Source organism: Anser brachyrhynchus (assembly GCF_964034855.1).
Source record: "Anser brachyrhynchus genome assembly, chromosome: 10".
In the NCBI taxonomy this organism is placed as follows: domain Eukaryota; kingdom Metazoa; phylum Chordata; class Aves; order Anseriformes; family Anatidae; genus Anser; species Anser brachyrhynchus.
In genome coordinates, this window is record NC_137705.1 from 23,785,628 (window position 1) to 23,803,034 (window position 17,407).

At 33.9% G+C, this 17,407-nt stretch overlaps 1 protein-coding gene across 30 annotated transcripts in view; it reads left to right on the top strand.

Annotated features, from left to right (window-relative positions):
- The window catches only part of CACNA2D3 (calcium voltage-gated channel auxiliary subunit alpha2delta 3), a 530,340-nt gene that overhangs the window by 469,995 nt on the left and 42,938 nt on the right, over positions 1 to 17,407 (top strand). For 29 of the 30 annotated variants that reach the window (XR_013955470.1, XM_080605848.1, XM_080605850.1 and 26 more), the window contains 2 exons: positions 14,165 to 14,226; positions 14,811 to 14,855. Coding sequence is in view for 29 of the 30 variants with exons in the window: in XM_080605848.1 (XP_080461974.1) it covers positions 14,165 to 14,226; positions 14,811 to 14,855 (107 nt within the window). In the remaining variant the exon portion in view is untranslated. Of the gene's footprint in view, positions 1 to 10,754; positions 13,826 to 14,164; positions 14,227 to 14,810; positions 14,856 to 17,407 lie in introns of those variants that run through there. The other variant, XM_080605853.1, reaches the window with a different exon arrangement.

Genomic DNA, 17,407 nt, shown 5'->3' on the forward strand with positions numbered 1-17,407 from the left:
GGAAAACTCTTATTAATATCCAGCTCTTTGCAGATAATCTGGAGACAGCTGTTTGGGTCAATCCTTTGTCTGCAGATTTTTTTTCAGTTTTTTAATTCTCTAATATGATGTGAGACTTTCAATCCAGTAAAAAGAATAGTCAGCAATTTGTTGTGATATTATAACTCTAATATAATTAGTTAGAAGCCAGCTTGGCTTGTACTCCTTTACCCATAACTAAATGAGCAGTATATGAATGTGGGAAGGGGTTACCTGGAAAATGCTCAAGCACCAGCCGTGTAGTAGGTATGCAGGTAGGTAGAAAGTAGAAAGTTTATTACAAGGGGTGCAAGGCCTTCAGAATGAGAAGTGCAAGGAAGAGAGATGTGAAGTTACTTTACCTTAATTACAAGCCAGATAAAGTTGTGGCTAGAGGCAGATTGTATGTATCAGCAGGGTATTTGTTCCGTCACTAATAGAATTGGTATGTGTGGGGCCGTTCAGGTATTTCCTGATGAATGGTAACTGCCTGTAGTACATGCTGAACATCTTTGTATGTATAAGTAAAGTGTACATGATTAGGCTTCATTAAAGAATTCATTTTGCTTTAACTGTAAGTAGAAACCTGCATTGTTTGACATAAGGTAACAGAAATGAAAGGAATAAAACCAGGACCTAGAAAAATACATGTAAGAATAAGGATGAGTGTACATGTTGTTTTGTCTAAACACCTTAGATCCTTTTTATCCTCTCTTAAACATGTTGAAATTGAGGTAATTTTCACTATAGTTCTGAATAGTTTATTCATTCTACACTGAAGGCAAAGTTATTTTCTAAGCTTTTCCTTAGTATTTTCATTTTCTTATTTTTATGTTTAGAAAGAATTACTCTTCATGGTCATATCTCACCCTGGGCTCAAACTTAGGAACAAAACATAAATTTCCTGTACATTCTGAATGGTCAATTTATTGAAAGAGTTGGAAGGATTTTTCTTGAGCAACTTCCTCTAAAAAGATTTTGAAATATTCTCAGTGTATGAAGAAATATAGTAAAAGGCAGTAGATGTTACTCTTTCTTAAGCTGCTGCTCACCATTGATGCTATGAAGTAGAACTCATACTTTATTAATTTCTTTCATGCTATTATGGCAAGATAGTAGTAGTTCACTAAAATTCACTGATTAAAGTTGGGAATGCCCATATTTACAAAAACAAACAAACAAAAACTAGCAGGCTTCTGGGTATGACGGATGAATAGAAATTGTAACATCAGTGTTCATTGTCAATGGGACTAATTCATAGGAAGAGTAAGAATATAGGAAACACTTTCCATATGACTCCAGTGAACAGGAATGAGCCGGATACATATACTTGCTGCTGATGTTCTTCATTTTAATAATAGATATATTTTATAAAGCAGTGCATAGCTGCTTTTCTTGTTTCCCCACTCTCTCTGGATATCCATATTATTCTGACTGCTCTAACTGCTATAGGAGCAGCACCAGAGGTCTTCTGTATACTACAAGATCCTAGGGATCACATGACATACTGTTATCCTCTTTATTTCTTTTTTTTCCTTTTTTGTTTTTAGCATCAAAGCAGATTTTAAATACTGTGTGTTTTAAAGTTCCTTTTCCCACAGAATGTTTTGAAGAAGTGACAGAGTAAGCCAGGTGTAAAGATACATTTCTTACCTTTCAAGTTTATTCAGTTGTGCTGTTTCCAGACATGATAAATTCTGGGCAACTTAGTATAAAGTATAATGATGTTTCTGTTCAGAATTTATAAAATTCTGAACCACTGAGAGGTTCTCTTTTCAAAGAAAAAAAGCAAGGAAAGAGAAAAATAAGTCTTCTTACAGAGTGCGTTTTATTAATAAGAATTACAATGCCGGAAAATCTGGTATAGATTAGCAAAGAACAGTAACAACAGGAACAGTGTATCCAAATGCAACTTGTTGGATAATTAAATTCCTTTAATAGGTACTGAAATTTAAACCTCTTGATCCCTCTGACGTAAGCAGAACTCTTAAAAGCCATGGAACTTGATTCTAAAAGTATAATGTGGGAGAGAAATATTGGGGTGATGATTAAGGATTTCAGATACCCTGGGAGGATATTTATGCAGGAGTAAAACAATATACATTTAAATAAAGTGAAACAAAACAACAACACCAAACAACAAACCAAACCAAGAAAAAAAAAAAGTAGCTATGAAATATAAAAAGAAGCTGTAATAAAAGCCTTTTTATAGAGGTGTGCAGTGTATACCAGCAGTAATGAATCTACTTCATTGGGATAATCTAATGTCAAGTAAAGGAAAGTAAAGATTGAAATCTTTAAGGAAAATTGCTTTTTCACTGTTCTTACTCTTTTTAACTTATTCATGATCATCTTGTCTGCTTTAGTTTGCTGTTTTTATCCTCAGAATCACAAAAGGGTCTCATTCTGGGCACTCTCTGGTTTCTTTTCTCATTACTAGAATATAGCGTATACAACAGTGGTTCCAATTTATAAATTATCTACAGTGTACAATATTTGCCATTTCTTAACGTATTAAAAATGAAAATCCTTTCATGAGATTTAATTATTAGAAGGATCGTACCAAATGGAAAATGCTGTAGTAAGATTGGCATAAATGATGAAGTCCTGACAGTCACAATACTGAGCCATGTCTAGGTGTGTTTTATTATTTTATTATTTTCTGTACAAACCAAAATTATCAGCAAGCTTGTAACTGTAGTCTCTACTTCACTATCCCTTAAGATGCTGAGGATGAACTTTCTGGGTTAAGCACCTGCATTAGTTGGTAGGATAACAATTTTATAATGGCAATTGGAAAGCCCATGGGCAAGTATAAAGAAAAAATATTGTATAAAAGTAGGTTATTACACCTGAAGCTGAGGAAAGATTTAAATGTTATTCTCATCTTTTTGTCTTCAGTGTTTGTGTTTGACTTCTATTTCATGACCACTGAGTAAAGCTATAAGTATGCAGGTAGTACATACTATCATTAATGCAATCCAGTACCCTCTTTTATATCCAAAGGCACTCGTATTTTAATACCATTTAAAATAGGACATGATCTCAAAAGTTCCCATCCTAGTTGAGCTTTGTCTGTCCAAACAGCTATAGCTGTCTTGGTCAAAAAGTGTGTATTCTGATCTTCCTTTATTTGCTTTCATTCTGTTTTGCGGGATGTTATTTTTGAACATAATGGTAGGGCTGACCTCATGTTTTGGCTGAGACTTTTTATCCATTTCCCTTTTCAAAATGACAGTACATTGCTTGGTGTCCATTTTCTCTCCATCTCTGTTTCAGCAGAGTTAGAATAGATAAGTTCAAAGAACGGTATGACTGGCTTCTCTGTTTCTGAAAGTACTTATTGGGAGAAAGTCGCCCACTGTTTTTAGAAGTTGAAGAAGTTATTTATCATATGCCTAGTTTAGAGAACTAATCATTTCCATACCTCTGTTTTTTGGTGTTAGTAAGATCTTAAATAGGTTTTCATTACTCCTACAAGCTGTCTTTCTCTAAACTCTCTAGGAAGAAGAAAAAAGCAGAGGGCTCTCTTTCTTTGTAATTGGTAGTTCTTGACGACTTCGGGATATAATGTTCCAAACATAGCTCTTAAGTGAAAATTTGTATTTTGTGAAACTGAAAGTGCTGTAGTGTGGAATAGAGGTTTTTCAAATCCTGCCATATTTTTCTCACCCAGAAATGCTTCATGCAAGTTGTTATACCTGTTTCCAGATCACACCCTAATGTGCAACGTATGATTATAATACTTAACTTTTACTGCTTTCGTTCATAAAATCACTTTTGATAGAACGTGAAGTGCTCTTCCTCCCAGTTTACTAACAAGGAATGGAGAGCTGAAAGGTAGGGTGAGTTGCGCAAGGTTGCACAACAGGTAAACAGCAGAGCAAGGAACAGAGCCGGTATTCAAACTCCGTTTCAGTGCTGAAGCCACTGGACCACCCAGACTTCATAGGCATGTGTTCTCTGATGGAAGTTTATCAGAAATTCAGATGTTATAGGATAATGTCTTTAAGTATGAAGATTGTAAAACAAGACCAACACTGTCATTTAATAAAAGAGATTATTTTATAAATATAAGACCAGTTAGCACATTTTAAGTGTGATAAGCAAAGGCAATGATGATGTTTCCTGTTTTTCAGAGATTAAGATGGGTTCACTGATGGAGGGTTTCCCATGCTAAAAACTACTGCTCTAAATGTTTCTTCTGGTAATGTAATTAGGAAATATTGGCCCCAGTAAATGTAACTTAAACAAAACATGTTGTCCTCATCAAACTTTTTCAAGTTGTTAAACAGGCATAGCCTTGTCTAGAAAGAAAACAGGCGCATATAGAGTTTCCATGGAAACTTAGTTAAAATGCTGATTTGTGGAAATAATCATAATCAGTACCATAATCTAATCTGATTTAATTAAATGAAAAAGAATCTTAGTTATGAAGTCAGCACAGTATGAGTATCTCTACACATACAGAAATCATAGTCTTCCACCCTTACAGATGCTTTCTAACTGCACTTAAAAGCAGGGAATAAAGCAGGAAAATCTGTGGGGGACCCTCTCTTTTTCTGTTATGGTTAGTTTTTATCATTTTTTATGTAAAAGTCAAGATGCAAATATAAAATAAATCTATGTAAGCATACTTCATTGATGGTGTTAATAGCTTACTGCATCTCTAATTTGTGTTAGGTTGTGGTTTTTTTAATGAAACGAAGAGAGCCTTTAATGAAAGAGTAGGGCAAATCGGCTCTGTACTATGAAAAAAATCGAGATAATCTTTGTTTCCCTTATAGACACACTGTGAAAGGTTTAATAATTCTGAAAAAGATTCTTGTATCCTTGTTTGTAAAATAGCAGTAAATTGCAAAGTTGATTGATTTGACCCTTTTAGAAAATTAAATATGTTTTTAGTAAATTGTAGTAACATTTTCAAGAGGGTCTCTGTCATTTATAAATGCCTCTGTCATGTACAAGTGCCTACTTTTTGCAAAATGGTATTTCAAAGTTATTTTATTGCCTGGTAGTATTGAAATGAGTACAATAGGGACTTCAGAAGAACCCCCTAACATTTACCGATTGCAATATGAGATGAGAGCTTCTGGAAATCCCATCGGTATCCCAGCCGTTAGTATGTGCCTTAACAACTATAGAAATTTGGCCTCTGCCAGGCTGACTTTCTAAGTCGATAAGATGTTAACCTCTATACAACAACATCATTTCTGTAAATTCTTACCAAAAGTCTTTTCTGAATTGATATTTGAAGACATTTTCTATTGTTATCATAGGCTGAGCATCCCTTAACTCTCACATATTTCAATGAGCGCTAGCAGTGCTCGACACCTTTTAGGCATAAGCCCCAATTGAATTTGCACCTAACTTGCAACTTAGTTGACAGAAAAGTTAATTTGTATGATAAATCTTTAGTTTAATGAAATGTCAAATACAACTACCCTTCAGCAAAACTTCCCCATTTATTTCAAAGCTATTCCATTAGAAAGGATTACAGCTGGTATCTATAGTATCAATTTACCTTAAGAAAAAAAGAATAAATAAAAATTATTCTTCTAAAAGATACTTTACAGCTGTATTGAAAGCTAAATCCTACTAATCATTAGGATATAAATCATAATATACTACTCGTTGAAGCGTCTGGATAATGGGTTATGTAATGTAAATCTGGCATGTTTGCCCTGTTATTGTGGAAGGCACGTCAGCACTTATACTATTTCCAGTAGTTAATAACTCACATAGAGTTACTAAGTTCATGGATGGTCATAACCTGGGACACTGATCTCAGGCAATGATGATGTTTTAGTAATAAATTTTAGAAATCTCTAAATGCCTTTTAATTTTATCCGTTTCAACATTTTTGATAAATTGTCTTTCTTGTTGTTTTCTGGGAGTATCCTTTCAAAAAATTTATGAACTTATGTATTTGGCCATATATAAGAATACATTGTTCTTTGTATTTTGCAACATCAAGGAGTTGCAAAATGCTTCACTTGTCTAATGAAGCAAGTAAGTTCTTGGTTGATTTTCAGTAATATGAAGATCTCTCTCAATTCATGAATATTCAGAAGATCAGACCTAAGCAGACTTTTGTGCTGAAGGGTCTGTAGGCTTGTGTAGCAATTCTGAAGATGTTAACTTGTTCTTTTTCCTGAAATCAGATAAGTAGACAAGTAGAAGGCTGTTATACTATCCCTGGTATAACAGGTCAGTACCTGACCTGTTGGTGGCACTATTTTCCAGTTTACACACCTAAAGAAAACAGAAGGTAAACTACTTTCTCCAATATAGTTAATTCCTAAAAGAAATAATTGATATATCTTGACAGAGTTTCAAACAGTGGTAATAAAGTATCAAATAAGTATAATATAAATAATAAAGTTAACTAAATGTGAAAATGTTCTGATATGGTGAATGTTAATCCATCGTTTTAGAAACTGACTAGCTTTTCAAGTGAGATGTTTATAAGTAATATACTGAGAATCAAAAAGCTACTAATATATCTTGAAAGGTAATATTTCTCTTCTTTAACGCATATAAATTAGGAGAATATGAAAAAGAAGAATGCTTGTGTTTCAGTATACTGGAAAATCTTTCAGTGCTATTAATCAGACTTTTCTTTCCTGACATGGTTTAAACTTTTAGTTCTGGATATTCCAGGAATGCTAGTTTATAGCTCAAATACGAAATTCTATTTTTGTTGAACAAATAGTCATCTGTTTTCTTTTCTACGCAGCACTTAAAAAACTTTTTATACCAAAAAAAAAAAAAAAGATAAACAAAGCTCATCTTGCAGCTAATACTGTTCAAGGCAATCTATAGTGTCTGTATCTTTTGACATTACTGCACCTTAAAATTGTTTAGTAAAGACATGGGAGAGATGCAAATCCACAAGCACTATTTTTCTTTATATTTGCAAATACAGAATACCTAATACAACAACTTCCAATATATTACTTGACCTCAGATAACATTACTTATATTTTTAGTAATTCAAAGTAATTTGGTAATCATGGTATAGAGCAATTTGTAGAGAATATCACTATTGTTATTATAAAGCAGTCATTAAGATATCCAAAACTTTTTTCCCAAATGATGTAATTTTGACAAAATTATCGTGTTTTCTCACCCAGTGTACTAAGTCTGTTTGACTAGTAATATTTCATATATTCACTGAATTCATGTGCATTCAAGTATCTATGGTGATAACTGGGTAGAGCAAGTAGTCAGTAGTCAGTGTGTTCTGCAGGTAGGAGGATTTGAATTATGAAGTCTCTTTCTCCTCTTCATGCCAAACTTTTGCCATGTTTGGTAGTAGAAGATCCATGTCTTGGCTTCTAGGTCAATGGTAGGCTAGAAGCCATTGAACTGACATGGGGGAAACTGGACAGAGACCTCATAGGTTCATTTTGCAGTGGAAACATCCACAAAATCTTCAATCCAAAAAAATTTGTGTCTAGTAGTAGGATACCTTGTAGCCATTCTTCTATTTTAGGATCCTGGTTTGGGAGGGATAAATCTCTTCGTAAATAAGAATAGAAGTTTTTCCCATTTCTGGAAAAAAGAAAATGCTATCAAGGTTTGAACACATATTTTTGTTAAAGTGGAAGCCAAGAGCCTGACATCTCCTAAGAGAATCTGGTCACAGCCTCCAAGAGTTCAGATAAGGATCCTAATTTCTGGATGTTTGTCTGAACTCTGAGTTTCTTGAGGTTCATTAATTGCAAACTTGAAACCACAGCCTGTTGGCTGAGATGTGAAAGAAATACTAGCCAAGCCACTCTAACTAGTAAGATTAGAACCTCAGCTGCAAGAAGTAAAGCTTTTTCTTCTGAGAACTTGGCATGGTATGGACCCTCCCTTAAGATTTATAAATGTGCTTACAAATATATACTGTTCTTACTTTTTTGTTTCAGTCATGGGATATACTTTAATACTGCCAAAAATGAGCAAGCAAGCCCTGTAAAACTAAGCAATAGTTAAGGAGTTATTAAAATACCAACACTGCTTCATTCTTTTAGTGATAATGTGGGCAGATTTGTCTCACATGCTCTCTGTACCATCAAAATTCAGAAAGTTGTCACACTACTGGCTTGCAGAGAAGACACTGGAAAAAAAGGTGAAGGTTCACAGGAGCTCCTTCTAAAAACTCTGCCACCAGCAGCTTTCCTGCTTTTGATGGTGCTTGCCTTCTCTTTGCATGCTACTGAAGCATTCCTGAGGCTAATAAAAATATTACTCAACCCACTTTTTTTTTTCTTTGGCTATTGCAATGAAGCAGGTGTCAGTAGGTGTCAGGTATATTCTAAAAATCACAGGGAGAATACTCCAGACACCAGATAGGGTTTAACCATGCCCCACCTCACCCCCTTCAAATTGTACAGTCTAAACCCCTATTTTATACCATCAATGTACTCCTTGTGCTTCTCAGGAACAAGGTATGTATCTTTCCAGCAAAGTGCACTTAGTGTAATTTTGTATGCCGAGTAGTTACCTCCCTCCAGGCTTATGGAATATTTTTTTATTGGAAAAAATTACAAATGGATTTCCTAGGAACTCCCCTGAGCTGTAGACTTGGTACCCAGAGTTTATCACGGGGTAAAAGATTAGAATTTTGTGGGAGCCCTTTGTTACAGTGTTGGCAGCACATCAGCTACTATCCTCTAAAGTTTGAAATATGGCATAACTGTCTGAATGATAATTTACAGATAACCTGTTTTCTTCCAAGCTCCTCAGTGAAGCCTCCTGAAAAGGCAATAGACTTTCAGTTAACAGCATCTATATATTTTTTTTAATGTTTTCACTCAATTTATATCCTTTTTGTGTTTTCTTCTGCTCCTGCTGCTACTTCATTAGTCCTCCATAAGGAAGATATGTGTCAGGGAGTCAACGGGAGTCTGGTTTATGATGATGTTCACAGACTGCCCTCCGCAGTTCAGTTTTTCAGGGATTGGCTGCAAACCAAGCCCTTCAGTTTTCCCTGGTGGTTTGAGTTTGGATGAACTTCGGCCTCCCAGCAATCGTCATCCTGCTCCCCTTTCAGCTTGGCCTCAGATCAAGTTCCCAGTATCTCCTCCCTTTCTGCTTAAACTTGACCTCCAGGAAATACCAGTTGCCACTGACTTCCCTGTATCTTGGGAGTTTCCACCCAGACACCTGCTTCCACCACCAATCCTAAACATCATCTGGGAGAAAGTAGTAGGTTTAAGGTCAGTGAATAAAGAGGGAGAGCATCTACTTTCCCTTGTCCATTTAAGAATTCACATATTTACATGTTGCGTCCCAATACACCTGATGAAGAAAGTGTTCTGTGTGTTAGCTAGGATCTTATGACATGTTATGAAAACTATTGTCTTGCATAACAAAGCTCTGACACTGATATATACTTACATAGTATGTATAAATTTGTGTGTAGTCATCCCACTTATTTGAAGATAAAAAGATAAAGGTAAAATACCAGTAACAACACAAGACTTTTTTTCAAATATTTTTAGAATCCAAAACAAATCAAACCTTGAGATTATTTGTATTTTAAATTGTACCTAGGTTAGTAAGAGACTTGTATTTGGGGAAATCAATCTGTAAATTTTAATGAGACACAGTAGCTCAAATTTAGTTAAAAACAACAAAAAAAAAAGGTATGTGCACATTTACATGGATTTTAAAAATAAAATTATTTAGGGGTATCTAAATATTCAGTACACACACATGAAAAATCTATTATTTTTGTTGGTTTGCTTGTCAAAAACTTTTCATTTTCAGCCCAACAGAGATTGACAGCATCTCTTCAGCTACGAAAAGTTATTGGCTGTCATTTTTTGATTGAGGAAAAAAATATTCTTATGCCATTTATCAGTGAAAACCAAGTGTCAGTACAGTATGAAAAATTCAGGGCAATAAAACAATGAGGAAATTCTCTATACTATTGTCTTGTGCTCTTTCAATCTGGTATACATTTATGAAGTATTTTAAAGCCATGTTTTGTACTGTTCTCTGAATTTCTTTTTTAGTATGGACTTTTCAGATGATATACTAATTCAGTGCTAAAGGTTTGTTAGGGTGATTACATTTGCATAATAAGTGAGATGGCTTATCCAGAGAGAGTTTCACACTGTGATTCATAGCTATTTATAACATTGACGCAATCTGGTGAGTTCACTCATGGAATGGCATTAGTACCAGGCACTACCTGAAACTCCCCGCAATATGGGGTTAAGCATGAAGGTATCATTTTGGAGAAACTACCAGAAAAGTAGTAAAGCACATTAGAAATCTTCACTAAGTTTTATGTATATTAAAAATCAAAACCAAAAAACAACAACAAAACCACAACAACCAACAATGACAAAAAAAAAAACCACTCCATCCTGATTTAAAAAAAAAAATAGTTTGTGAATAATATTAGTGTCTTAGCCAAATACATAAATGATATTTAGTTTTCCATGGGTAGGAACTGTTCTTCACTATAAGAAAAATAGAAGAAAGTACACAATTACTTAATATTTTGCACGATCTTTTTGCTAATTATATTCTTTTATCATGGGATACTTAGTTAATTACTGGGATGGCTGGCATCACCGCCAAGTATTAAGGTTGTCCAGTGCTTCCAGTTATAAGCTTCTGTCTTCAGTGTATTAAAGCTTAGCCAGACTTAAACTATTTAGGCTGAAATTTTCTTTGTTGGATGTCTGACATTCCTAAGCATAACACTAATATTTTTTTCATGTTAAAAGAAAATTCTGGGCATCTTCTGTTTGAAGAGAGAGAGTGAAGAAAATGGACTGGTTTGAGAAGAGGAAGGTATGGGTAGAATCAAAAACATCGCTGAGGTCAGGAAGGAAACTGAATGAAGTGTGAAGTTTGGAAGGGTGAAACTGGATTTTACTGTGCAAGTAAACTGAAACTGGGATTAGAAGCTGTCTAGGAAGTATACATTCAATAAGTGCTAATTCATATTTTCTTTTATGTATCCCACTGTGATGAAACAATGACTATTACTGGGAATATAGCTATGTTAGATGATACTGGACCATAATTATTTTACTATATACTGCTATACTCTGAATAGCTTTGATTTATTAGCTAAGACTTGTTTGTATTGAGTTAAAAGAAAATCTGTTATCTTTTTAATTACACTACCTATCACATGTTTTATACTGTAGCCGTTACATATATTGTGTAAGTATTTTGAAGGGCATCACCTTTGGAGGTGAGAATCTTCCAGGAATCTGTAATAGAGGTACTTTTTGGCAGTTATAATGTTTATTGCTCAGTATTATGTTTTGGAGTGTAAAATTTAACATCTCATTTTTTGGCTAAGCTAAAACCAAAGAGAGAGATATTTTGAACTGAAACAAAGATTTAGACTATAAACAAAAGAAGTGTAATTGATTTTTTTAAGTAGCTAAGGATTTGCTGGATTATTTCCCAGTTATTAGATGTTTTAACATTAGCAACAAGTAATAGGAGTAGTCAAAAAGGAGAGAATCTTAGGGAGTGTCAGATTAATGCCCAAAGGCAATAGAGGTAAAAAAAAAAAAATAATCCTGCTTCAATTCTGTCTCCAAGATTTCTTATTTTGAAGACAAATCTCACTTAAAATAATTCCATAGGATGGAAATAGGATGTTGAGCATCTTTAATATATGAGAAATTATTTTAGGTTAGCTACACTCTACTTTCTGTGGAAAAAGGGAACAGAGACTTAAAGATATTTCTCTAACTGTGCTGATCTAGTGCTTTTATACAGTGTTAAATTCTATAGGTATTCTACAGAATGGAAATGCTTTTAGGTTTTACTACTTCTTCCTTCAGTCTGTATTTGGAATCCCTATCCCAGGTTTATAGGGAGACTCGTCTCCTCTCTTTCCTGAAATAAATCAGTCTGATCTATTTTCTTCTCTTATTTTCAGTAGGAGTTGGTACTTTTTACTTAGAGCATAAGTGCTCTTATAATTCTGTGCACAGAACAGAAGTCATTTGTTGAGGAAGATTTTCTTATCTTTCTGTCCATTTGCTTAACCGTGGAGATCTTGAAATGAACACAAGCAATTGTGATCTATTCTGAGAAGTTATTTTCTTTCATTCAGATTTGCCTTTATGCTAAACAGCCCTGAGCTCTGTAGAAGCTGAGCACTTCTGAATAATTTTATCCTTACAGCATCCCACAGAAACAGTGAAATATTACCCTGAGCCATGGAATAGCTGCATAAGGAACTGGATTATTTAACAAAAGTTATCACTGAGCCAAGAATTTAACTGTAATTCTCAGCCACCTGGTATTTCATGGGATATGCGCTACAGAATACTGGTCACTATATCAAGCAGAGGAAAGAAGGCTCAGGGAGTTAATGTCTGCTATCCATAAGCAGTGTTAAAATTATTCAGTGGAGTTGTCTAAGTAAATTTGCTAGTATTGTTGACACAAATATTTGGATTTGCAATATTCATTTGAAATGGCACATTTTGTAGTACAGAAAATAGGTACATGAAGAAGGAGCCGTAATGTCCCTCCAGCAGCTGCCATTAGTTGGTCTCCTGTGTACCTCCAGCTCTAGCCCATTCTCCTCAGTGACAGTACAAAGGAAAGGCAGCAGTGAAGACAAAAACATTTCTCCTCATCTCGGAATGCTCATTTTTCCTGGCTGAAGAAGAGTAGTTTGTATCCCTTAGCCCTTTTCGTTGAACCAAGCCTACAAATGTTGAAGGAAATTTAAATACATATTCTGTGTAAAGATCAACTATAGCTTTTTTTTTTTTTTTTTTAACAAGTGTGGATACTATCTTGATACCATGCTGAACAATACCTATTCCTCTAACCCTCTTACCTTGAACAATACCTATTCCTCTAACCCTCTTACCTTGATGGTAGCTGTTACTTCCAAGAGACTAAACAAGGAATTAGTGACGTGGTGGTTTGTAATTTTGAAGTTTGTCTTCTTGTTGTTGTTGTTATTTTTTAAATTAACATGTTGCCAAGTCATAAAACAAGGATTTAAATATAAAGTAACTTGGAGCACCAGTATTTCATTCTGAAGTTCTGAAAGCTGAAGGACTAGAGATTGCTCAGAAGAATGTGTTGGCTCTAAAAACTTCTGAAGTGTATTTGAATAGTTCTTAAAGCATGCTAATATATATAGCCTGCGATGGCTACAATGTTCTTGAAAAGCGCAGGGACTTAATTTTTTAAAAATAAATACAAGGTTTTCAAAAGTCTGTTATGGGAAATATGTATTCTGTTCCATATTATACTTAAATGTTGCCATTATAACATTGTATGACCTTGACCAGAGTAGACTAAAGTCTAAGATGCATTGCTGTTTTACCCCATTAAATGATACTGTGCCTCATAGATTAGTGGTAGAGCTCCTCTAAATGAGGTAGAGAAATAAACTGAGTCATTTTTGAAAACGTAAGGGAGATGGTAACTGGTAATGTCCAGCCCTTCGGTTTCTACAAATCTAGACTAGTCTTGAAATCATGAGCAATCGTTTGAGTGGGAGCAGGCTCAGTTTTCATCCCTGATCATTTATTTCCCATTGCAGTCTGTCTAAGAAGCCTTCAAATTCATAGAGCTAAAACTATGAAAACAAAACTGCAGCTGCTTTTACCCTCTCATCTGCATGAAGAGGGATGCTCTTATGTTTTGTAGAAATTTCATTTTTTTTAAAGATTTTATGTTAGAAAAAGGCTTCTTATCTTCATCTTACTTCATGGATGAAATGACCCAGTAACAAATGATCACTTGAAATGTTGATCAATATTCTCCCGTTGCTTCAGCAAACGTTCGTGGGATTCAGCACAAAATACATAATGTATGTTCCTACAGCTGTTATATTGCTGTCAGTAAAATATGAATTTGAGATAGTTTTTAACATATATATGTCCAGGTTGTGCTTCTGCTGCTTAATATGGAGACATATGCAATCTGAATAATGGTTGCTCTGCTTATTATAATAGCAATATCTTCATATTTAAGCAAACTATAATTGATTTAAAATGTGACTATGTGGTCTCCAATTTAATTATTTGTGTCTTTTTATTGCAAGACTAGCTTTCTCTCTTTATTATAGGACTATTTCTCCTTCTGATTTATTTTAAATAAATGTATTATAACATATTGGTTTTATTTCTGTATTTCCCAGCTGTAGGTATCCAGATGAAACTTGAATTTTTCCAGCGGAAATTTTGGACTGCAAGCAGACAGGTATGTTTTAAATCGAAATTTTTCTTGCTATTGAATCCATAGCACCTCTCTAACTGTGCAATTGATTAGCTTTTTTTTTTTTTTCCACAAAACTCGGCATCTATAGTCTTTAATAAACTATACCTAAATTTTTAGTATATAGAATTTGTGTTCATTGAAGAGGCAATCATACATTTTCTAATTATTAGGAGATTTCATCCCTATTTTGAGAACAGATTAGAACCATACTATTTCAGAGAATGATTCCTAAAATGCTGGTCCTACCCTACCCCACGGGAAAATCACGTATTCTTGTTGACAAATGGTCTAAAGCTGCTTACACAAAGGAGATGAAAGTGTTTATAGCAGTTGAAAATGATACCTTGTGAATGCACCCTTTCTCTATGGATAGGAACAGAACAGGATTGGTGAACAGATTGAATACTTTCCTACTCTTGTTTTTAGAACAATTGCTGGCTTTGATAAAAATTTAATCAATGTCCAAATCTTTATAATTGTGCTCACCTTGATTTTGGAAATGTCATTTTTTGTTATTATAAAACTAAAACTGAAAATATTTTATTGATTTTTGGTATTGTCTCTAGTGTGCATCTCTTGATGGCAGATGTGCTATAAGTTGTGATGATGAAGTAAGTATTTAACAGAACTTTATTTTTCATTTATATATCTATTGCAGTAGAACATGAAGTTGATTATAATTTACATTGTGATGTTCAAACAAAATTAATCTCCTGGTATAATTAGGAATCACCTTCTAAATATAATGCAATTTATATTAGACATTTTATGACTACTTACAAACTTCCATTTATTTATGAGGTTGACAGTGATATCTCAAATATGCATTGGAGTAAATTTTGTTTTATTAATCCAGTTTTGGAAGTTACATGAAACTATTCAAAAGCATTTATTTTTTACTTCTTTATTGTCCACCTGAGGTAGAAGCTAGTCTCTGATGTTCACACGAGTATTAAACAAATTATTACCAGTATAATATGAATGCAGAATTGAATCTATGCAGTAGTAATACATGAACAGCACTTCAGAAATAGAAAAGAAATAACATAAGTCAGTAGTTCTTAATGAATTCACCTAAGTAACTTTTTACTTAATATTTAATTTGGTAGATAAAAATAATATTTTTAGTGTCTTATGCATAGGTTTTTGCAAACCATTTAATATCATACCATATGATATTTTGTTCAAGCAACCAATGTATCACAGATTGAGTGAATTAAAAAATGGTTAACAAAGTACGGGCTGTATTGATACATGGGGAGGAATTAGATATGCAAGGTTCTAGCAAATCAGAGTTGGGTTTTAGATATTATTTCAGTTATAGTTCTTATCAGTAATTTGGAAGAAAACATAAACCAGTTATTGATAACAACATTGCATGATCTCCAAACTGAATGAATTGTGTGAGGAAATCTGGGTCACCTGATAACTGTGCTTGAACAAACTGCCTGCATTAAAGTATCATGAAATATAAACTCATACAACTGGAAACAAAAACTTCAGGCTGTATTCACATAATTCAAGGGCACTATACTGAAAAATGGTAATTCTAGTAATATTCGAGAACCATAGCAAAAAAAACAGATGAATAGGAGATTCTCTTTTCATACAGTGGTCCAAAAGAACTGTTGCAAAACATACATTAAAAGGCAAGAATCTGCTTGCCTCTGTAATTCATGCCAATGTAATGTTTTTGCAATCTATTTAAAAAGTAGAATACCATTGTTTAATATAATTATAAAGTTTACATACAGTTTTATTCTGTTTTTATACATCTCAGTTGTTTTCAGAGAAGCTGCTGTCTGTATCGCCAGAAGTGAGCAGTCAGTGTGTTCTTAGCTTTTGCTGCCATTTACACCCTTTTCAACAAAGTGTTAAGAAGTATTTGTACAGCAAACTGAAAACTGTTTCCCCCCACCATTGCAAACTCTGGTATTTAAACAATCCCTCCTCATCTCTTCCGAAGATCTTCAAGTTCTCACAAGTTCCTGTCTCTTCTTTTTACAATAGAAACCAACATACATTATTTGTTGTATTCCATAAGTCTTAATTTTCTTTGTCTCTCTGTTGTCTTTTCTTATCTGTGTTCTAGTCTGGACGTAAAGAACTCTTTCTGACTGTCTCAGCATTTGAATTAGACACACCTGTTTTTTCACAGAGGTGCTGCATGTCCTGTATTAATATATTTCCAATGAAATCCCTACATTTTCCACCACCTGGACCACTGTTCTGACTGTATTCCTACCTGTTCAGTAGTTGATTCATTTGGAGTAGCCCAAAATTCATTAGGGGCTGTTCAGCACATTAAAAAAAATAATAATAACAGTAACAAAAGTAGTTACATAAAGTACTTTGTGATATTTCCTGTAATGAAAATTGCTTTCTGAAGGACATGTAATTCAAAATCCAAATAACTCTGGTCAAAAAAGTTCACAAATCTGCCTGAGAATTCTTTCTAACATTGATTGTTATTACATTGTATATGTTGTTCTTTAAGGCAAACAATGTTATTTTAATTTTTGGATTACTTTTGTATAAAATTATAAAGAGTTTTAAAGATACATCATCCATCTTAGCAATCACACTTCTAGTATTCTACTTCATAACCCCATATACTGTGACATTGAAATGTGTTTTATTGAAAAATGAGTCCAGGATGCACGTGCAGTGATATATATATATTTTAAGTATGTCTGCTCAGTATGAAATTCAGATCACAAAAACCATTCCAGAGACAAAGGCAAAACTTCAGACATCAGCAATTATAAGAGTAGAGCATTAACTTCTTCAGCAGAAGAAGCTATCTGAAGGACAGAGATAGTAATAAATAATAGACAAGAAAATTTGCAGTTAGCCAAAACACAGAATTGTGATGATCATGCCATCTTTGGCCATGAAATGGACCTTATGAGTCAACACGTCTTTAGCATTTCTAGTTGTAAAGACTTACAGACTTCTCCATTTACAGCTTGTATTATTTTAACCAAGTAAAGTAAACTTTTAATTTCCACATAAAAAAATATCAAAAAAAACAAAGCAGATTCCTCCCAGGTGGGTGTGTGTGAAAGTAGCTATTTAGCCCCAATTTCAGGCTGTCATTTGCATTAACGATGATTTTAAGGAGATCTCATAATGTTTATTGTCCCATTCTCCTAAAAGTGAT